Source organism: Sinohyriopsis cumingii, chromosome 13 (genome assembly GCF_028554795.1).
Source record: "Sinohyriopsis cumingii isolate HCF-2022 chromosome 13, ASM2855479v2, whole genome shotgun sequence".
NCBI classification, from domain to species: domain Eukaryota; kingdom Metazoa; phylum Mollusca; class Bivalvia; order Unionida; family Unionidae; genus Sinohyriopsis; species Sinohyriopsis cumingii.
The window spans coordinates 5,082,954-5,107,552 of NC_142973.1; the positions used below are offsets into that span (position 1 = coordinate 5,082,954).

Below are 24,599 nucleotides of genomic sequence, written 5' to 3' on the forward strand. Positions count from 1 at the left end.
TATTACAAACAATTATCATGCCTCTTTCTACCCCTCGCTGTATTGTTTTTGAGATATTTATATCTGTTGCAGATATACATAAATACATATATCAAGGTGACCATGCATTTGAAGTCCAAGATACGCATTCGATGTTCTGTGTATATGAATCTTTTCAAAGTATTACCTAAACACACCAATCCATTTTTAAGTCTAACTCAGATTCAATGTAAATCAATAAACACGTTGTTGGGTATGTGTATCATGCAAAAACCTTGCAACTGTACTACACAAGAATAATAATAAAGATAGCGCAACAAAATGTCAATCGCGTCAAGAAATTTACTTTTAACTGAAAGATTTTTCGAAAATGTTGTTGTTGTCATAGGGTTTAGCGCTATTTTCAGCACAGGATATACCATACATGGTGGCCAGTATAAATGTTGGAGGAAGAACCAGGGAAAGCCCAGGGTAGAATCACCTTTCCACGAGAAGCTACCAGCAAGCTTTCTCACATACACACATTGGTCGAGCCCGAGCCTCGAACCCACGCAGACAGAAGTGAGATGGCAGTGATCAGTAAGGGTGGGTGCTTTAGACCACTCAGCCACTCGAGGCCCCTTTTTCGAAAATAATCATCAGTCATCGATGTTTGGCTCCTTTGGAACTATCAAACAGGCGATTCTTCATCGCTTTATTTCATGTCAGGTAATAAATATCAGAATCCTATCATTACTAATTTATTTCCTATGTAATGCTGTCCAAGCAACAGATTTTCGGATGTTAAAATACAATGATATTTTCTCGATATTTTAATTATGGAAACTGTCCTATTTTCTATTGCTTCCACAAAAAAATGTCAATGTTCGTTAGATTTTTAAATTAGTGCTTTTCAGTAAATGCTTATTAGAGGAAAATTGACCATCCAACATAAAATCGAATTCGTAGCATTTTCTTCCCAATTAAGCAACCTGAAATGGAATACGGCGTGATTGAAAGAACACAACTCGGTACCCTAAAATTTCATTAGGTTTTCTGATTGTTCCGAATCTATGCTCTTAAAATAAGTAGCAGAAAAGAGTGCGAAACATCAAGCTTTGCAAAATTAAAACAATGATCTATTTCCCTGGATTACAAAGTAAAAATGTAATAAAAGGTTTATGCGATAGCAGATCTTTGTCATTGAGCATTGCCGTCTGATGTGCCTTTTAAACGAATAAATACGGATATTTGGCAATTACAGTTCAGTCACCATGCATATTAAGCTATTGGAAATTACTTTCTGCCATTTTCTCTTTCAAAGTCTTTGACTTATAAAGTCTGTTACTATGAGTAATGTCTTCTGAGCAACAAAATCGCTCCTCTAAGCTAAAAACTTTCATTATATTTCCTTTTTACTGCATCTTCTATATTTGGCAGACTTTGATATGATTATAATGGTATTGCTAGCGAACAAATAGACTCTCCAAGTTTTACAAACAGCTAGTGTAACGACGATACTTAAACGAGTAGCTCAGAAGAACCTATTCACAATAATAGGCTAGGAGAGAAAACCACCAAAGTGAATCATTTTTAATAGAGAAAAGTAAACAATACATCGGATAAACTTCATATGACTAGGATTTAATTGTTATCTAACTGATATATGTGAAGAATGGAGTCTTCATAAGCATGCTATGATAGGTTACTCATGTAACCCGTATACGTGATCAACGGAGAGTTCATACGCGTATTATGTTAGGTTACTCGTAGAAACATTACCTCTGATGAATCGAAATTTCATACACTTATTGTTATTAGTATAGTCATATTTCGCATTTAAGATGCACATCCGGCCGCAAAAATCAATGGCACAAATGTGAGGTAAATTTTTTACGATTAGGTCATTTTCTAAGACTTTTTTTCGAGTGGGAACGCCTGCCCTGGTATGTAGGTATTGTACTAAGAGTACTAGAGCCATAAGTAGATCATAGTGATGCATATTGTTTACATGCAGATGCTCTGTGTGATCGTTTCTTGAATATAAATTAGGATTACATAAGGTGCAAATAAAAATCTTTAAAAATGATACTTTCAAGCAGAAGGCTAAATCAACATAGATTATAATTTCTCCCTACATTTGTCAATATACGTGACAGCTATGGACATTTCTTAATCAATATAATAATATATTATTATGTTACCATTTTAAAAGATTGCAAGCTCATTAATTAATTAATTAAGTCATCAAGTTTGCAAATTAAGTAGACTATGTGATAAGAATTGAAATTAGATTTTATTCTCACAATATTTTGATACATTTTCTTTTTCGGTTGAACGTAATAGCTAATATAAATATAAAATAAATCATCTTGTGAGGAGATAGAGAAGGGGGTACAAAAGAACTTTCCACTTGCAAACGTTATTAATGTATGTACTTTATTAATCTATGTATTTCTACAGTCAATCAGCGACTCCAGCTTTATGACTGGTGTGATTACTAAGTCGATCAGCAATTTTTGTTCATGGAATGAAGACTTTATACCAAGTATTCATCTTGTGAGGGGATGGAGGAGGGGATAGAGAAGCATATTCCAAAATTTTAAGTTTGAATGCTAAAACAGTATATATATATATTGCAATTGCAAACGTTATTAATGTATGTACTTTATTAATCTATGTATTTCTACAGTCAGTCAGCGACTCCAGCTTTATGACTGGTGTGATTGCTAAGTCGATCAGCAAATCTTGCTTATGGAATGAAGACTTTATACCAAGTATTCACCTTGTGAGGGGATGGAGGAGGGGATAGAGAAGCATATTCCAAAATTTTAAGTTTGAATGATAAAACAATATATATATATATATATATATATATATATATATATATATATATATATATATATATATATATATATATATATATATATATATATATATATATATATATATATATATATATATATATATATATATATATTGCACTTGCAAACATTACTAATATATGTACTTTATTGAACTATGCATTTCCGAAGTCAATCAGCACCAGCTTTATGACTGGTGTAATTGCTAAGTCGATCAGCAATGTTTGCTTATGGAATGAAGACTTTTCACCAAGTATTGGTCAAAGAATATGTGGTTCTAAAATGGGCGTGTCTGAATAGATCAATAAAGAATGCAAGTGCCTTCTAGAAATATATTTTAGCCGATACATATCCTTTAAAAGAACGTGTTAAATATTCACTGTAGATTGGGCCATGATACGACAAGCCATCTGATCTGTCTTTATTTCAATTGAAAATTATGTAATATACCAGAAGGGTGTCATATTTTTGTTCGAAGTCCGCAACAAACGTTGATCCATCACAGAGATAGTTTGTGGAGGAATAAAAATACATTGCTTTATTTCGCGCTGCCATGTCCAGAACCTACATTTCAATTATCGGCATCTGTTTCCTCATAGGAAGCTCACTTGCCACAGGTAAGCATCAATAACTCTCTTTCGTTTCTATGAAATCGTATGCATAGTTTTCAAATCGAGAAAAGTTCACAGACTCTCTACGAGATCGTGCAGTTATAATATGTTAACCAATTTCGCTTTTTATTTTGTATTGAAATCTATTGCAAAAAGGCAGTTTATATTAACATTTAATATTATTTCAGCAAAAATAAAACATGATTATTTTCTTAATTAAAGAATCATTAAAGATTGAAAAGAATCAAGCTTTCTAAAATTCAACAAATAATTTATTTCCCTAGAGCATAAAGTGAAAATGAAAACAAAGGACTTGTGGTATTTCAAATTAAATCTCAAAATATTCCTAAAATTACATACACAATTCATACTAATGATAGTTCTAAATATACTTTAGTGGAAATCTAGAGTAAGTCCAAATCTGAAGTTGTTGATGAACCTCTGGCAGCCTATATCATTTTCTTGTTCCAACAGTCTTTTGTTGAAACACAGTATTTTAATTGCATGTTTGAATTCACTATAAATCGCAGTGAATGTCTTTGTCTGAGGATATCGACCTTTTGGGTTTTAAATATTATCTATCATAAATAGATTTTTGTCACTCATTTTACGTATTTTCTTTCAAGATATTTCAAGCAAAATATGGGTACTGACGATTGCCTAGAGAACTATCAAGATATATCTGAATGAAAAAGACCACATCTAGGTGTTGTTCTGTTGTTGTATGTTTGACTGGAATCCATTAAGGGCTCGTCTTTCGCTATCTTTTTGTGATGCAAAGTCTGGCTGGCAATTTCCCAGACAAACATGGTCTTCATTCGGATCATGCATCTCAACAACCTTGGACTTATTAGACAATTATGTGGACACAAAGATGAAGAAACTGACTGTAGAATTGTGTTTACTTGTGTTTTTGAATGACTTTGCAGGTAAACAAGACTGTTAGCTATTGAATTGTTTGGGCCACAAGGAAAGACTAATTTAATGCATTACAAAATTTTATATTGTTTCACAGTCATGCGTTGCCCAGTTAACTATTTTTTTCTTCAAAATGCTAATTTTGTAATGCAGCAGGACAAGCAAAGAATGAAACGAATAGGAATTTAATAGTTTCCAGGAGACTTGTATTCAGGTTATTTTTGTTATTATTCGGCATTAATAAATACCCAGTATGGGATGTCAATTTCCTATCAGACATGGATGTAACTTTAGAGATACACGAATAGTAAATTCTTAAACAATTGCAATTGAAGTGTCGTCAAATCAATCATAACATATGGCAGAAAAATGATAATAAGTCTAGATTAAATGTACAAGTAAAACCTAGCTAATGCTTTATGTAGAAAATCCCATTGTATATTTTTATTAGCGTATTAAAGTTATTTTTCTGTGCAAACGATATCATTTACACTCAACCAGCACTATCTAATTCCCTCATTTATAGTGTTTATTTCCGATGATGAAGGGCTATTTTAAATTTTTTCTCTGACGTGGTGGCTCAATCAAACAAGATGTGGCCATTGCGTGATTTAATTTCATTCTTATAATATATTGGTATGCTGCTCCCATGGCACTAATGCGAAGTACACTTTTGCCAGTTTTGAGAACAAGTTAGAGATTAGTTTCAATACCTGTTCCTTTTCGATACAGAGTTGTCTTTCGTACAGAAATTACTCTGCGGCATTTCTTTTGGAAATGTTCTATTTTCATTATTTAGATACTCATCAGACATTGTTTTCAGTAAAGTGAAAGTTGAACGGAAATTTCGCATTACGCTATTATGACCTCATTAATTTCAGAATTACCCATAAGAATGGATGTGATAAAAACTGTGTGAAAGAACACAGCCTATGACGAAACAAAAGTTCTATCAACGGATTTCTTCCCATCCTATGTCACGTCAGAATAATATTTTATTTTGTCCTCTCTTCATGACGATTGTATTTTTAGCACACTTACAATCTTGGATACAATAATCATGTCTACCGTCTCTCGAGATCACTTAGCATGATATGCCCCATTCGCCTTTGATTTTCTTGCTTTCTCCATTTGTATATGACTTACGATGATTCAGGTTTAACAAATAGCAATAATAAACCGATTTGCTTCTAGGATTACATGAAATGTGTTAGCGTAAGAAAGACACGTATATTAAATATTTACCAAGCGTATGAGTAAAAAATGTTCTTAACCAATGCCAAAATATATATTACACGCAAATACGAGACAATGCATTCATAGTATATTTAGAGTGATTCCAGAGAGCTTCACACACTCTCGCATGATTTTAGTTTATTAAAAATCTGCTACTAAATTATGCAAATATGATTTGGGATCTGATAGTTATTGTCAGTCTTGTGTCACATGCAAAGGTACACACATAGATAGATACATGAAATATAATGGCCAATGGCATCGTTCCGTGGATCATAATTATGATTTTCATAAGATACAAATGAAACTCTTAGAATAAAAAGACAATTTCAAACCAAAAAGGCTTTATCAGCATTACAATACGAATATGAATTTCTCCTTAAATTAGTTAAAATAGCTGTTTGGAAAAGAGATTTATAAAACGATGTAAGAATTTATGTTATATTATTATTTTTATGTTTAAAGCTCGTTAGTATGTGACTCTGCATTCGTTGAAAGTCAGTAGACGATGAGATAAGCTATGAAATGAGAATTTATGTTCACAATATTCTGAAATATTTTCTTCTTCGTCTTAACAAAATAGCTAACAACAATTGATGGCAGGAAACATGAGGTGAGGGAATGAGGAGCAATTTTCAAAATGTTATGCTTTGAAGGGCATGCTTTTAAAATCAGTATTATACTGAGAAGCCCTCAAGAAACATTTCCTTGCCAATCAATATTATTTAACTTCTTAAAAGTCAATTGGTCAGCTAATGACGCTGTATAAATATGATGAAGTAATGTTAAGACATGCCATCCACTCGGTTCCTTTCATTTGAAGATTTTCTCTTTTTCCACAAGGCTGCAATGTTCTGGCTAGTCATCTTCTACAAGCGATAAGCCTAGACGGATATATGTTGTGGAGGAATACAAATAAATTGCCTTATTTCACTCTGCAATCGCAATATTATTTCTCACCTGTTAAGATCAAGAACATATGCTTTACCTGTCGATGTCTTTTTTCTGAAAGCTTGATAGCAGGTTCGCTTGCCTCCGGTAATCGATTATAACTCTCTTCTTTCTAATGAAAAATGAAAATTGACAAAACATGATTTTCTTTGGCTCTGTTGCCATGTATCCATCACATAATAATATTTTTCATAACTAAGTATTTACGAATTCAATATGTAGTTTCTCTAAATATACTTTGTTGTTAATTTTAGCTACGTAGATGGAATTTGTTACTCCTGCAAATAAATGTACAAATCTTTAAACCAAGCAGAAACCCCATATAGGACATAAACAACCCAAAGACGAAAACAGAAATAAGCAAAAATCTAAATAAAAAGAATTTGTGTTAGGCCAATTTTTTTTCTAGAATGATTTCAAGGCCGATATGAGTAATCTCACGTCATTGTTTTCAAACCTCTACTCAAGACTTGCTACAGGAAATTGATATCAATGAATTATATTGGCTTTCCTACCTCTACTATTAGTTATATTTCCCCACGTGGTTAGGAGTTAACTTGCACACTACTTGTTATATAATTTATATATAATATTAAAATCAAGAAAACCCCTGTCTCTATAAACGAACATGTACTTGTCATAGTTTGTAGCAGCAGAGAGGGTGAACAGACTCTAACTGGTTCACTTGTATTTCGCGTAAATAAACCTTCCTCGAAAATCGCAAACCCCCCCCCTCCACAATCGCGATATCCAGCGTAAGACAACCCTGTCAACGACGAATTGGTTTACCCATCCTATCGCTGATAAGTTTTCTAATCGCGATACATCGAAGGAAAATATGTAATTGTGTCGGTGCCAAGTTAGAGGCATCACCCTCTCTGCTGCTATTATCCAAAAATCGTATCAAGACCGACTCGGTATCGTGCTCGTGTTTCAAAACTTACAGGTAAAGCGTGTCATGCTCATGATGTAGCTTATAAAAGTAAAGATCTACAGCATAGACATATAGCAGATGTAAAATTAATTTACGCGCTAAATTCCATTACGAATAAATCTTTCAAGGAATCATTGGCTAACTGGTTAGAAAGATACGCAATGAAAGGTAAATTAGATCTAGGTGCTGGTAATTAATAATAAATGGAATCGATTTATTATTCCCCAAGAGGATACTGCATGGGTAACACAGCGATTAGTAAACTCGCCGAAGCAGCAAAGGTTACACGTATTACTGCTAAATAATGGTTATCCAGACAGGCAATATGGCAAATTTAACTACCGCCACCTAAACAATTTCATTCGGCACATTTTGATGTTAGTGTTCCTTATGACGTTCATCAGGCTGATATATTATTTCTACCACATGATACCGTTTAAATCCAAAGACGTCAAATAACATTCACGTACACGCTAACTGTAGTTGACGTTGCAAGTAGATACAAAGAAGCGGAGCCGGTATCAACAAAAACAGCAACTGAAGTAGCTTCTGCTTTTGAACGAATGTATCAATGAGGACCTCTACGATGCCTAGAGCTGTTACAAGTTGATCCTGGCAAAGAATTTCAGATTGCCGTATCATCGTTGATGAAACAACATAACGTCACCATCAGACGAAGACATACTGCAATTCATCGTGATCAGGCAATTGTTGAACGATTTAATCGAACACTTGCTGAGCGGTTATTTGGATATATGCACGCGATGGAATTCATTCAAGACAAGAGATCTCGTGAATGGGTTGCAAGAATACCAAATGTGATAACGCGTTAAATAATGAGATTACTCGAACAATCAACATGAAACCCATTAGCGCAGTCACAAAAAAAAACATATACCCGTACAACGACATGATTTTTCAACACAGCCAGTGCTGGGTAATGACACTGTGAGATATTTATATGAGCCCGGTGAACTTGAAGACGGTAAAAAAAGAGCGACTGATCCTATTTGGAGCATTACCACACACAAGATAGCAAACATAACAAGATCCACGGGTAGACCAGCAGTCTACAGACTGGATTCAACTTCATCTTCGGAACTCGTAAACAACTAAACTGACACGGGATCGTTTTTACTTATCTGTTTAATAAAATCAAACATATTTTCTGGGCAGTAAAATCTCACGAGACGATTTCGTGGAAATATTGTTACCACGGAGGTCCAAGCATGAGCGTTATAATCAATAATTTCAATTGGCGTCCCTTTCGATTTATTCGGCGATTCATATAAAACCTCTCCGGTTAATGTTTTTACTACCATTTGAAATTTTAATTTACCTGAAAACTCAACGACATCGTTTATTGACGTTCCTGTATCTTTGACCTGCTCAGCCCACTTCGCTATTTTTTCACGTCGCAGATCAGTTAAACCGTTTCCACGCTTCGCATTTGTAAAATATTCCGTTACTCGCTCGGCTACACAATTCAATCATGAAAATCTCATCGGGGCAAGATCATTAATGTTAGGTCTATATTTAGTTGATAAATTTCATAAATAACCGCAGACACAGGATACGATCGAGCGTAATATGGTCTGTTAATACCAGTCAGCGCTCCTGGTTTGGAATTTTTACTGAATACAACAGTTTTTCCATTAGCAAGGACAGGATCACGTTTGTCACGGATAATCCACGTATTGGAATCTGCTTGCACAATAAACTTTACTCTGAGAAGTTATTTCTGATGAAGGTAATCGATTATCGCTTTCGCTCGTGTATCGTTCATCGAAGCATCGATGACTTCGTCACACCTTCGGTGTTGCGTATAATTTTGAATGTAGACCACACGTGAGATGCTCCATCATGACGAAATTCTTTTTTGGCATCCTTGATAATATCAATCAGATCAGTCCGAGCTCGCCTCCGCAAGTCAAGGGTTAGTCTATCAAGATCGAATCTAGAAGCTTTGCAGGGCTTGATTGCAGACAATCTCTCAAACTCATCCATATATAATTAAGACAAACATTTAAATAAAAGATATTATATATAATGAATCAAGTACGAAATCAGTGTAAATGGCTTATGGTGGGTTCATTGACTCCTTGTAACAATTCCTGTATGAAAGAATTCTGCGGACAACATTTGCAGTGCGTTCGTAATGGAAGCTTAGGACCAATACCATGTCTGCTATGTGGTGTCGGAGTCCGGGGACAAACACGGCTATGTGTGCAGTGTGGTGGTAAGCGATACAGGGAATTTAAAAGATATTATGATAAAAATAATAATTAACGTGACAGAGTTATAAAACGTGAAGAGGATGATTTAAATAAATTCTGAGACAAATTATGATTTAGACAAATACATTATATATAATGGACCAAAAATAATTTGTCAGACATCCTATCATAAAGAATTATGAAGCGGCTCGTGATGGTGTAGTTAGAAATTGTAGGTCGAAAAAACCAGTTGGTGTAGTTAATAATTCTATTTATCTTAGATTTACCGCTGGGAGAAAGAAGTATCACAATCACAGGTTTGCATTCGAATGTTTCTTTGGAGTGATCAAAGACGGTCTTGTGATTGATCACATCAACAATATCAAAACCGATAATTCTTTATTCAATCAGACAGCTGTCACGCAAAGCCAGACTTGCAAGTCTGGTAATACTGGCTATAATGATAAGAGCGCCAAAGCAGTTGTATCCATAAATTTAGAGACTGGCGAAGAGAGAATATTTCAATCAATGAATTCAGCTGACACATATTTTGGCATTTGCCTACCCTCAGTACGAAATGTCACAGAAAATATATACAAATCGGCATTCTCTAAGAAATATAACCAAAAAATTATTTTCAAATGTCATTAAGAGATATAACCGTGCAGTAAAAATAACTACTGTTACACATTGCACAACAGTGAGTTATTTTTAGATCCGTTGCATGGTCCCCGAGTGGCCGAGTGGTCTAAAGCGCTATGCGTTACGGATCACTGCCATCTCACCTCTGTCTGCGTGGGTTCGAGTCTCGGATTCAGCCAATGTGGGTATGTGAGAAAGCTTGCCAGTAGCTTCTCGTGGGTCGGTGGTTCTTTCTGGGATTTTCCCGGGTTCTTCTTCCACCATTAATACTGGCCGCCATGTATAGCCTATCCTCTGCTGAAAATGGCGTGAAACCCTACAGCAACAACAACAACAAGAAGATCCGTTGCAGAAATATACAGTGCATTTTTACGGTTATTTTTTAGATCCGTTGCAGAAATATACAACGTATTTTTTCGGAAACCTTCGGAGGTATCGACTAATGTTATTTTATCAGTGCATAAATTAGTAATTTTAATCACCACTGTCTGTATTGCACTTCCCATGGCTTATCTACATAATAATTTTTAAATCAGATACCAGTAGATTAGAGCCATGGCGCAGTGGTAGTGCGGCTGATTCTCGTTCTGGGGGTCAGAGGTTCGAATCTCGTAACAAGCATATTGTCGACGGTACAGATTTATAGGGTTTTTCTATATAGTGGGGGCGCCAGCAGCCCGTGTACATCTCTCTCATCACGTTAAAATACGTGGTGAGTGCGTGTTTTGCACTACCCCGGGATTTGATCTTGGGGCGGGGTGTGTACACGAATGTATGTCGCTCCCAAAATAAACAATAGCGTGGATGTATAAACTCTAAGTCACATGGGTACCCACAAAACAAACATTCAGAAAGAATGTTGGCCAAAAAGAAACGGGAATGGGATGCAAGAAAGGTTTCAAAAAAGAGACAGAAATAGTCTCAAGAAACAAAACCCCCAACAATAATAAATAATTTTTTGGTTACATTTCTTAGAGAATGCCGATTTGTATGTATCCTATGAAAGACACACAGGCCAGTGAGGGATAACCCATAACCTCATCATAGCTACTGTTTATTTTTGGTCTAAAATATTTTTCTTTAAAATATATAATATAATGAATTACGAAAATATCAATATTGTTGGTATAAAAAAATTAGAACATGACGGTATAAATATATCTGATGAACTAAATCCTGAAAAAAAAGTGTTTCTGATTTTGAAATACTGCAGGAATCTAAACATAAAGGAAGATATATTTTACCCTCTCAATATAGATTTATAAAGAAGATTCATACGGCTATGTGTCAATCACTAGCCACAGTAGAAGAAACGCGGATAAAAAAATTTGTCAGTCTCTCTCGTGCCAACGAAAAAATTAGGTCGGAATTATCTCTTGAATATGAAGCAAAGAAGATAATTAATTCTCCTGTGAGGCAACTAAGAAAAATTATGTCAGATCGTGTAAACGAAAGTTAGACTCCCTTGATGAAATCAAAAATTTTATCAAGTACGTGGAAATGAAAGTGAAAGTAGTATGTCAGTCCACAAGGACGAATAATTATTTTTTCCTTCACCACTGACAGCTTTCAATATTTTTTCACTGAAATGTTTGATTTCCATGATTTTTTACTACCTAAATACCCTATTAGAATTAGCAAATCGAATGATTTGCATGATTTTTTACTAGTAAATACCCTATCAGAATTAGCAAATAGAATCATTTTCATGATTTTTGCTAGAAAATACCCTATCAGAATTATCAAATCGGTGTATTGCTTTGCATTCTATGCACTATATATATATATATATATATATATATATATATATATATATATATATATATATATATATATATATATATATATATATATATATATATATATATATATAATATTTTTACTGTTGCCCTTGCACAAAAATAAAATTATTATACTTGCTCGTGAAATCAGTCGATGCACACGATTTTGACTACTTATTACCCCTTCAGAATTGAGAAATCAGTCGATGCACACGATTTTGACTGCTTATTACCCCTTCAGAATTGAGAAATCAGTCGATGCACACGATTTTGACTGCCTATTACCTCTTCAGAATTAACAAATTTGATAGATTTTCAGTAAAAAGTAAATTTCTTCTAATATTTTACTGAAATCTGAGCGACAGTCGTTAAAAAAAATATCCACCTTAAATGTCAGGATAATTATTTTTTTGGTACTGTATTCTTGAATCCTTGAAAATCGTAGATTTAAAACTGTTAACAGTTTCACGATTTTACAAGTAAATTAATATTTGTCGTTTCTCAAATCTAACAAGTGGCCTGATTGGTCTGTTAGTTTGAAATTTATTCTTGATAACAGTGGATTATGACATCGTAGATAGACCGGATTGATCGGTTCTTGCACAATCAAAAATCCAGATGGGTCTTTTGGCGTGAACGAATAAAGAATGAATCCTTGCTGGGCTTGATTTGATATTGTTGTGTCCGTGCTGTAGCTTTTATCGATTACATCACACACAAGATTGACCGCGACCACTTGGAATATATTTACGATTTCCAGGGATACATGTCGTTCTTGCCCTTGTGGATCATTATTGTGCCGGAGAATAGTTGATGGTGGTAGTGTTTTTCTCCACTGCGTAAGTATATCAGGAAAGAACTCATCGATGATGTTGGTTGTGGATTTTTTTAGTTCGTCTGCGTTATACCAGGGAAATTTAAAATTTGGTAGATCAGCTTCCTTTATCGAATATGCAGTTTAAAATCTTTCTTTATAGCGATTATATGTATTGTCAGTGTAATCAAATGTTGCCTGGATTACTCGCTGGTGAAAATATTCCATGTCAGATACGAGTTGATTTAATATTTCTACGCGTTTAATGATTTCACTACGTGAACTTGTTATATGAAAAAGATGTTCTTGGAAGTATTGCCGCAGTCGATCTAGTTGTGTTTTATGTTCTTGATTAATGATTTTAAAATATTCAATAATTTGACGTAGGGGAACAACAATAGATTTAGTTCCTTCTCTGGGGATTGTTCATAAATAAACCCCCCACCACATATTGTCTTTACTATAGAAGTTAAAATTAGTACCCAACGTTGCGCTTTTTATATGGAGTAGATGTTGTTTGTATGACAAGGTAACATCGTGGTATGATTGCCTGTCCGTGATATAGTCAGACTTTTCGGGTTCAGGTGGTATCGGTTTCTCCGGCGGTGGAATTTCAGGCCATCCTAACACTGTTCTGATCGAACTCTGATATATATCCACGGCGTAGTCGGGTGAGTTTATCTCAAATGCGGAACATGGACTGTTATTGCTATTTTGGATTCTTTTCCTGTTATATTTTTTATTCGACTTTGCAATTCCTTATTGATTTCATCGATTTGATAGCACCCATTTGGTATTCCAACAACGTTCCAATCGGGTGTACCATCTGGTTTAAACACAAACGAATTATTCGCTGGTAATCCACCAAATGATTTGTATTTCGGCTATCTGCTGAAGTAATTCTGTCATTATTCATTTTCGTTGTTTTCAAATGGTGGACATCATCGTATGTCTTGACCATTGACGCGAATTTGGAATCTGATATTTTTTCATCGTTGACGCTTGATGATATGAGCGACGATAATTTTGAGTATGCTGCTGCTGCTGCGTTTAATCGTGTAACCGCGTCATCGTATTTTGTGCTTGTACACGTTGATATCTTTCTCGCGATTATATTAAAAACACCTGCGATTGCCGCTGCTGATGAAACGCACACTGTTAATGCGATTGCATTTGTTACCGGGGTCAGCGCTGATAATATTACCCCAGTGGATGCAACTAACGCGGATATCCAGTATACTGCAACGTCAAGAATGACTGCTTGTCGCTTATATTTTTCTACTTTTGTTGTGTATTTGTCGATGATAGATTTAACTCTGGTTGCAATTCGCGTACTTGATCGTATCTATATTGCTGGACATTTAATGTTGTCGTTGACTCCGTTTTTGTCAATGCCATTATTATTTTACTCAGTAACCAATTGAGGTGTTTCAGCTACAAATTCCAAACACCACCAATAAGATGTTTCGGTTAATTTCTTATCAGCTGCTTCCAGTATAAATGTTTCTTCGGTTCCGCTATTTAATATGATAGACACAACCCCGGAAAACTTGTCGGTGGAAAGCCGCCAGGGATATGAACACAGACAGCCTGTACATACCAGTAACTGTTGCGGTATATTTGATAGCATTATTTTGTTTTGACCATGTTGCGAATCCAGATGATACCGTGTAAACTATGTTGTTAATATGCCTGGGAGTAACTCCGGGTGGGATTTTGATCAGACTAATTTTGTTTACAATCTCAGGAATTCCAATTACGACATTTTCGTGTGTTTTCTTGATCGTATTAATGTTAGTTTTGATATCAGAGAGTTTTGTGTCAACGGTCAATGGGTACCAAAGAATTCCTCTGCGGTTTCATTAATTTTTCTAAAGTTTCTACGGAGATTTGTAAACGCGTGGATAATTTACCGTCAACGGTGCTGTAGTTAACGTCAACATACTTTTTTGTTGCGGCATCTTCGTCGGATTTGGATCTCTTAAAACCACTATCTTGTTTCCATTCACCTGTCATTGTATCACCGGTAGATTTTAAGCGATTGGCAAAACTTGTTTTCAATTTCATCTTTGATGCCGGCAATTGACATACTTGAGTCTCTGATTTTTCTGCTGTCAGTGGACACAGGAATGTTACCCGGGGTAGCTCCAAGAACCCTGCGAACTATGTCATGCCATTTGATATCGCTCGTTTTTAGCTTGCCATATCGGTCCTGAAAAATAACAACCTCATCTGGGTCTATCCCAGAGAGGGTAAAAAGTTTATCGATTTCATTCTTAGTCACATATTGTGATAAATCAACGTCGTCGCGTTTTTTAATTTTACTCGTGCTGAGAGATCTTACGTAAATATCAACCATTATTCTTTAGCGATTGTTTAAAATGTTAAATCGTTAAGCGGAATACTCGTGCACCACTTAATGAGGTGGTTTGGTTGATTTTGATAACGCGTCAAGTACATTAATTACTTCACTTTCGCATATTGGTGGATCGGTTAATGTTTGTGTTGGTAGCGTTGAATACCAGACTGAAATGGGAGCGAAAGTGCTTTGCACTTTGTATACATATTTTAGACATTCAACTGGCGGTGCTAACCTGTACGAATCGAAATAAACAATTCCACGTGGATGTTTCGCGTAAGCAACCCAATGAGTTCCTGGACCATCGCTGTTATCGAGATTAATAATTCCAGTTTCTGGACTATTCGGATGGCTCGGTAACTGATCTCGCATAAAAACACCTCTGAAATTTGTTATTTTTAATTGTTTAGCTGCATCGAGTAAATCAAAATTTGACATCGGCGTCATCGGCGTTTAGGGTACCATGAGGGCGGAGTTCCTGGAAGTCTTTGACCCGTTCCCTTTTTTATATCCGCGCCCAGTTGCTTTCTTTAATGCCATTCCAGCAGCGGTTCCAACAGCACCTGGTATTGCTGCGAGAAGTGGAAATATACCACTGGTTTTAATCATGTCGCTGATAGCTCTTGGAGCGAAATCAAGTTGAACTCCGGTCTTTGCTTGCTGCGCTTTATTGAAATGTTTTAGTTGAGTTTTAGTCAACGATAACTTGGTTGGACCACCACTAGCAATTTGATATTGTTTTAGTGTTATCGTTGCCACGGTTGTGCTCGCGTTTTTTTTATTGTAATTTTTTCGCCTGACCGGGAGTCAGAGTGACATTAACGTGATTGTATGACATTTTTATAATTAACACAGTTGGTCTAATTGTCTACATGTTTTCCACTGGTGCATCAACGACTCTCATTCGTCCACCAACACCTTAAAGTAACATTGTTTTGTCGCTGAGAATATCAGCAATTGATCTGTAATTAGCCCCGCCTGAATTTACGCTAGCTCGAAAATGGATATCAACGACAGATTGCTTAACTAAATCAAGATGTTCCAGAGAAAAGTAATAAATCGGATACAACGATGTAAAATCTAACTGCTATATTTGTAAACCAGTATCAATATTTTGATCACGTCCCATAAATGTCATCAAACGATGATATGCACGTGACACATAATTGTGATCAAAATACAATATATCCTCGGATGGTTCTTGATGTCTGTTTATCCTTAAAGATACTCCAGAGACGCCAAGCTGGTCAAATACCATTGGATTTCTTTCTTGATTGTTTAATCGTGCAACATTTTGAAGAGCAACAAAGATATGCCTTGGTGCAGAAACACCCTGCTGTGATGCAATATGCCATGTAAATGTTCCGTCGACGGCACTTTGAACACTTTCGGTAGTTGTTGTTAACCACGATAATATTGATTTACCGCCTTGATCCATAAAAGAAAGTAGCCGCTGTTTCTCAGCGATCGATCGAGTCATTACCGGCATCCACAATGAGAGTTTAAATAATATTACTTTACCATCAGCAGCACCACCACCTTCTCGCAGCTAAATCGCATGGGATGGATATCGTGCTAGTCGGGCCGGGCTCAGTGCTAGCAGACACCGGCCGAGAGACTCGTGCATGAGCACTGTGACATTGTGGGTCAAGACGTTTAGGTATTTCCATTCCTCTCGTTACTGGTTGTATCGCCGTCGTCAGTAAAATTTTAACGAAGCTGCTAGAAACCTTAAGTACAATTTTAAATATTTATTTTATCATAGATTTGTCGGCATACAATTTTACATTTTTCTTACAAGATTTTTAAAACTACGTAAGGGGTCTGAAGCATGGTCTTGCGCATAACCTAATATCTGAAAGAAGAGGGTCATATGACTGCGTAATCTGTTGTTATATATGTGCCTGAAATCCGTACCCCTCTTTCATTATCTGTGTTTCATGAAAGGTATGACCAGCATATCGGCCAAATAAACGTGGTGGTTATCATCCATATAAACCGACTTTTATCATATGCTTACGTCAACAGTCATTATAGATTACCTTGATCAGTAATTGTATTAATCAGATTTCCTATGCCATGACACTCAAAATGACTTTGAAACTAAATATAAAGAAAGCTAGCAAATGGATTGTTTTGCCATATAAACTTCAAGTAATGAATTTTTTAAATCCAGATTTACGGATCTTTGAAAACATTCTTTTTGGATATTCAAAAAATGACACTTTAATTTGCTCTATAGATCAATCGACGGGTAGTTCTAGTACCTGGAAAGTGGACCCTGATTCGGGAAACAGTATCGACTCGTCTACCACGTTGTGGGAGAAAAATAACTGCCGGTTGATTGAGTGTGCTTTGCTTTGTGGACGGGATCCGTCGTGTATCTCATTCTTCTACCACCCTTCGTTGGAAAAGTGTTTGGGGTCTCAGTCATACAAACGTGGTCTCCCTGCTAGTCATGCAATGGAGCAAGGATGGAAATACTACACACGTATGTAACATATAGACGAATGAAATATAATATATGGTTAGTAAATACACAGACTTACGGTGCCACACTTGTATGACCGTGAATATAAAGACGATTGTTGTTTTTAAAGAAATATACCGAGTCGTAGCATAAACCGACTGTGGATGCAAGTTCCTTGAACATTGATTACGGTTTCTAAGTGACAATGATATATAAAAGATCATTACAGATATATGGACAACAATTTGTTTGAAATGAAGAAAAGAAGTGTCTAGCTTTTTAATAGGTTCCATGGGTTTGGAAGTAGACTGCAAAATTATTATTATATATAGCAAATATGAATTTTATGTTGGTAATGCCGTAATGGTTGCATGTTATTTCAATCCCTGTAGGTGATATTAGTTGGACTCATTTGTATTTGCGCCCTGATTCATTCGCAATTGCGCACTAATCAGGGGACAATTGTTTCTGGCTCTGACAGAGCCTCTACAGCTAACGGATAATCGCTATCCATTCGATCCAGAATCAAACACAAAATTTGTTCTCTGTGCTACGTTTCACTGTCGGACTAAAGCATACCTATCCAATCTCACCCATGTGTACACACACCAGCAAGATACTTACGCTCCACTTCTGACAATCGTATACTCATTATTCCCACTATGAAAGTAGTCATATGGACAGCGTTCTTTTGTATACCAAGGCCCAGCAACGTGGAATGAATTACCCACTGAACTTTGACAAAGACACAGTGATCACATTCAAGAGTGTTCTCAAAACTCACTTATTTCGAATGTAAGAAAGAACTTAAAGACCTAATAATGTTTCCTACCTGAAATATTCCCAGCATTTTTTTTTATTTTTTAATGTTTTTCGAATTTCATGGTGATTGTTTTTGTAATAATATTATTATATTTTTTTTATCTTATAGGTTTTGTCTAATGTTGTAAAGCGCTTAGAGCTTCTAAAGATTAGGCGCTATACAAAGTCCTCATTATTATTATTATTATTATTATTATTATTTTTATATTCTCTATGTTGTATCCTGATAATCAGTAATACAAGCATGAATGCAAACGTCACGAAGCTATTTATAAAAACTGATTATTGATCTGGTTGCCGGGATGTACATAGTAGAAAGCTCGCTTCCATGGTAATAGTAAATGTGGGCTGTGCCTTTTAATTTGGGACGAAAAGGGGTAAGTGGAGAAAAGCGCCTATCTTTCTACTACTCTGCTTCAATTCACAGAAAACATTAACTTTTAAATTCACTTAATGTAAATTAACTGTATTAAGCTTTCATAGAAAATGTGAAATTTGTTTACGTTGCCTTTTTCTGCCTTGCAGAACCACAGCGTTGTGATGGAGACTATGTATACAACCAGACTCTTGGACTATGCTATAAGCTTTATGAATTCTATACGCACTATGAGGAAGCAAAGGCTTTATGTGAAAGAGATGGAGCTAAGTTGATTATCATACAAAATACAGAACAATTGCAGCACTTTATTAATATCTTGAGAGGTATCAATATTCTTTTCCTTTCTATGTTTATTGATATGTCCGTCACAACTGATGTGCAATTCATGTCAAATTGATAAACATTTCATATTATCATAGTAACACAATGAAAATTACAGTTACTCTAGTCAACGCAGTGTGAATATAATAATGTTTCCATACATAACATACTGCCCTCTTAGGTCACATCAAACATAATTGCTAACTATTCCTAATTTAATTTAAATAATAAAAAGTAGCGTTTAGATAAAAAATAAATTTCATTTTCCCAGTGTCCATCTAAAACTTTAGTAATCAACTGACAGTTTTAGAAGTGGCGTTGCCAAGCTATATTGGAAAAAATAAATTATATTTCCTTGCATTGTTTTGCGGTCAGTGCTAAGATCAATGCATTTGTGAAGTATAATCACGTCTGTATTCGTTGTCTTAAGATGCGAGCATAAACTTCACTGGGGACTTTCATTTTCTTCTCGACCTAATTGTACAACTGATGTTACAAACTGTACATTTTCATTAATTGTTTCCATAATTAATTAAACTTTTGCTGACATATTTAATGGAAACGCCAATGAAATAACACGTTTAATTTCTTGGAATATGCAAGTAATAAACCGCTCCTAAGATTATTCTCAGTAATCTAAGTAAGTGTTCTTTAAATTCATTTTAAATTATAACAGTTTATTGGAAATTAAGGACAAACGTTGTGATAAATCTTTAACAGTTATTGCGCTAGAATTGGCGTAATTCTTTAACAAAATTAAAGATTCAGATATAAGATAATAACTATTATACCTCTCCTGGAGTGATATTTTTATTCAACATTGATTGAATATTATTAATAATTGCTTTGATTTAACATTTTTTCTCTCTGAGAAACTAATAAAACATTACATGTAGATTAAAATGATGTAGCTTGATTCTTTTCCCAGAAAAGACTCGGAACAAGCAATGCATTACTGTATTTATCATACCATACCATAGGTTGATACAAAATGGAATGATTTTCAGAATCCTTTATGATCTTTTAGTAGTAGAAGACAACAGACCTAATTGCAGATGAAGAAAAATGACATGATATTAAAACTAGTGTATGATATTATCGTCCTTGTTTTCAAGAGTATACTGCAGTGTGAAAAAAAAAATGATTTCCACAATAATTTTTGTTATTACTGTCCCAGTTCTTATGGACATTGCTACAGCGAAATGAGAAAGGCTATAGTTTTCAGAATATAATAACTTGTTCATCCCAGGTATAACATCAGTCTTCTTCTAACTACATAGTCGATCCAAACTAATGTAAACGTTATGTAAAAGGGACTTAACAACGGATGGACAATATTAAACATATTATTAATATCTCAGAGAGAACTATGTAGCATGAATTTATGAATTCATGAACATTCAATATTATTATTATGAACTCGTAAACATTAAACATCACTATTATGAGCTGATATATATTCAACTTTAATATTTTGAAATCAACAAGATTCAATATAACTATTATAAATCTAGGATTCAATTCAATATTATAAAGTAATTATAATAAATTTCTTCGTATGGAGATTCTTCCAATTCTTTTCAAATATCGTAGTAATTCATCAAGGAAAACATTCAATTTAGGTGTACATTTCCTAGAATCCTTACGTATTTTCATAAACTAAATTACACACTGATAATGATGATACTGTCTTATTTTTTTTTGTTGCTATCATTACAGTTTGTAAAATACAGTTTTGTAAATGCAGTTTGCAATTATATCAACAGAGAAAGCTACTATGATATGTTTCATAGAAATTATACCAACACAGAATGTTGATACTGTCAAATATTTTCTTTGTAATTACAGCAATACATAATGATAATAATATCGTATCATTTCTTTGTAACTACATCAACACAGAAAGCTACTACTGTCATGTCTTTTCTTTGTAATTACATTAGCAAGAATGATAAAACTAATGCATTTTCTTTGTCATTACATCAACAAATAATGTTGATACTATCATTAATTGGAATTTCATCAACACAGAATGCTACTACCATTAATTTGTCTTTGTAATAAAATCAGCACAGAATGAGATTCCTTGAATCTACATTAGTATGTTTCCATTTAGTTACCATTTCCAATTGAATAAATATGAAGAGTTAAAGCACCAATACCGCCGTTAATAAAACATTTCAGAACTGATCTAATCTAATTAAAGTTATGAAGGAAGGACATGATTTATTAAAAGATATCTGACATAATCCCTCTTTAAACTAATCATAACCCTAAGAGGTTCTTCAGATATATTGATGTGATTTTTGTCGCCACATTCCGTTAGTGTCTAACCTAATATAGCAGCCACATGCGTGTGTGAAAGAGAAGATTGCCAGCTTTTTAAAGGATATGAGAAGAAAAAGAGAGCACTATTTAACCACAAGGCCATGATGAATACTGGTGATACGGTTGTGCCCTTTAATATACGCTGAAGAGCGAGCTTGTGATGAAGACTATTCCGCATAAAGTATTGTTAGATTAATTAAAGTAGCGCAACGGTGACGGTATCAAATCTTGTGTCGCTGCTTTTGCCTGAATTCTGCTCATCCACGGAAAACATATGAAAAATGGCTGTGTTTCTCGGTTCCAGATGAGAAATTGCATGGCTCAGAATATGCTGAAACGTGGATATTATCTGGTTTTAGTTGCAGCCAACGATGTTTAGGTTAGGACCTGTATCATTCAAGATGTATTAATATCCAGATGATTTGGCATATACGACATTTTGCAAGTAACGACAGCATAGGAGCTGCAAGAGTTATTAAAGTAGTTGCTGGTACTGGCACATACACACACACACACACACACACACACACACACACACACACACACATATATATATATATATATATATATATATATATATATATATATATATATATATATATATATATATATATATATATATATATATATATATATATATATATATATATATATATATTGTAGCAGTTACGTGGACGTGGATTGGACTTCAAGGCACGGATGTGACAGCCCCAGTGTTTAAATGGTGGAATGGACAAGTGGCCTCAAACATAACATGGTATCCTGGATATCCAGTCCTCGGATATGAGAGCGGTGTGCACCTGTTTAAAGGAAAATATTTAAACAAACCCTCCAGTATTGCAACAGAGCAATTTCTGTGTCAGAGACTTATTTGATACTTTCATAAAACTGATGCATACTCCATCAAGAGGAAATATGAAAAATTGTATGGATATATCATGTTTTACTACAGAGTGTACATTATAAGGAAAAAATTCAAAATGATACGTTTTAAACTTTACATAATGTAATTAGACTAAGAAAGGAATTGTATAAACTACAATATCTCCTGTTGAACCATGATGACTATATATTATTTGTTTTGTCATGTCAGACTTGGTGTTGATATCGGTCATCTCGCACAATTCAAATGGTCAACTATTCTAAGTCTAATCGAATATGCACTGAATTAAAGGAAGAGTCCTTTGTTTTCATTAAAGTATAATATCAGTGCATTAATTAAGAAAATGTACAATAGAAACCATATGCAAAATTTATTTTTGCAAATGCTAAGATAATTTGACTGTCGATATGTTCAGTACAAATTGCGAACTATCTAAAATAAACTAAACTATAATACAACGTTTCCAAATATGTTTTTACATTTTATATAACTAATATTATTCTGACATAATTAGATTTTCGTCGCGGAGATTCTGTATTTTACTATCTATTAAAGGATATATGCACACAAATATATGCTGGTCTTTTTTGTTTAGTATTTATCCCCAGGGCTGCTTTTTTGTGTGTAAAATGTGAACCTACCAAGAGGGAAAAAATATATTATTGAGTCATCAATGGTTATTATGTACAATGAATCCATATGAGATATGGACACCATTTTCTATGAAATTCGACTGACAGCTTGATACACCAGCTTGACTATATTATTGTTATACTTATCCGTGTTCTGTAGAAAACTGTACTGGACACTTCCCATAAGGATCAACTCAAATGCCGGTTTTTCAAAGCAAAATGGACATGTACAGAAAAAATAATTCTACGGATCCTCGTATACCGATCTGTTCAGCACAACATGAATAAACAAAGTAAACGAGATATGATAAAGATGACTGTTTCTAGATCAGTTCAATACAACATGGACAGGTAAAGAAAAATCATACTGTACATATCCCAATAACACGATTTTACCAACACATCTCAGCTAAGTACAGTAAAATAAATAGTGTACCAGTGTTGCAGGACAACATACACAAGTACCATAAAAAATCATATTTTATAATTTGTCTATCGATGTTTCCAAGACAACGTGCAGAATCACAATAAAATACATAGTGCACGTGTTTCTACACATAATAGATAAGTACAATACAATTTACACAGTACAGGTACATGTATAACGATCATTTCCTTATACACTCCAGCGACTTTCTGGTATGCCTGAATTTATTTTTAATTTTAATTAGTAAAATTAAAGCACTACAGTTAACACTACCTGACTTACTAAAAAGACGAACAATTGAGGCATTACACTGTAAACATTACCGATTTTTGCTTCTTCTGATATTTTGTATGTCCGTATCGAATATTTTATGAGAAGTTTAAAATTGAAATCGTCTGGGAAATAATTATATACTGAACTGATTCGACAAACTGCGAGGATAGAGGTCTTCGTAGATTAATTTTTGACCTTTACTGCTTTTATATTATTATTCTCTAATATTATAAGCGAGTCTTTTAGACTAAACAAAACATCTATGCATTTAAGTATTTCTTCTCTTATTGGATTTCTCACTGAATGTTTAAAAATCTAAACTTCTCATCTACCATTAATTTTCAAATCAGTATTTTTGTTTCCTTGCTGGGATGAACGTGGGTTAGAAATAAATACAAAAGCTATGATACACCCATCCCCTTCTCACGGACATACACGGTTGAATAGAGTTACCTACAACTCTTATATCCAAATGGAAAAACACAGAGTGAAAATTTGTGAGAAACGTATAATTGCATAACAATCTAGTATCCGAATTTACAAAATAAATAACGACCAAAGCTGACATAAACACGGTGTTTAGGAAGCCTTGATAAATCATTGTTACGCAAGAGAATCGTACTACGACTAGATATATGCCTGATATGCAGTTGGAGATTCAGAAGGCACAATAAAAAACTATTAAACACGTGGAGATTAGACAGACTGGATAAATTAACGGGCTGCACATGAGTACTGTATAAAACACTGATATGTTAATGTAGTTTATGAGTACTGGAT

General features: G+C 34.5%; 1 protein-coding gene across 1 annotated transcript; it reads left to right on the forward strand.

The window, feature by feature from the left end:
• Positions 1 to 3,220: 3,220 nt before the first annotated feature.
• On the forward strand, positions 3,221 to 23,058 carry LOC149784882 (uncharacterized). The gene is made up of 4 exons (XM_089931154.1): positions 3,221 to 3,439; positions 17,527 to 17,775; positions 19,102 to 19,278; positions 22,268 to 23,058. The coding sequence occupies exons 1-4, from the start codon at positions 3,376 to 3,378 to the stop codon at positions 22,477 to 22,479; spliced, it is 702 nt and encodes a 233-aa protein (XP_089787280.1). The 5' UTR covers positions 3,221 to 3,375; the 3' UTR covers positions 22,480 to 23,058.
• The last annotated feature ends 1,541 nt before the right edge of the window (positions 23,059 to 24,599 follow it).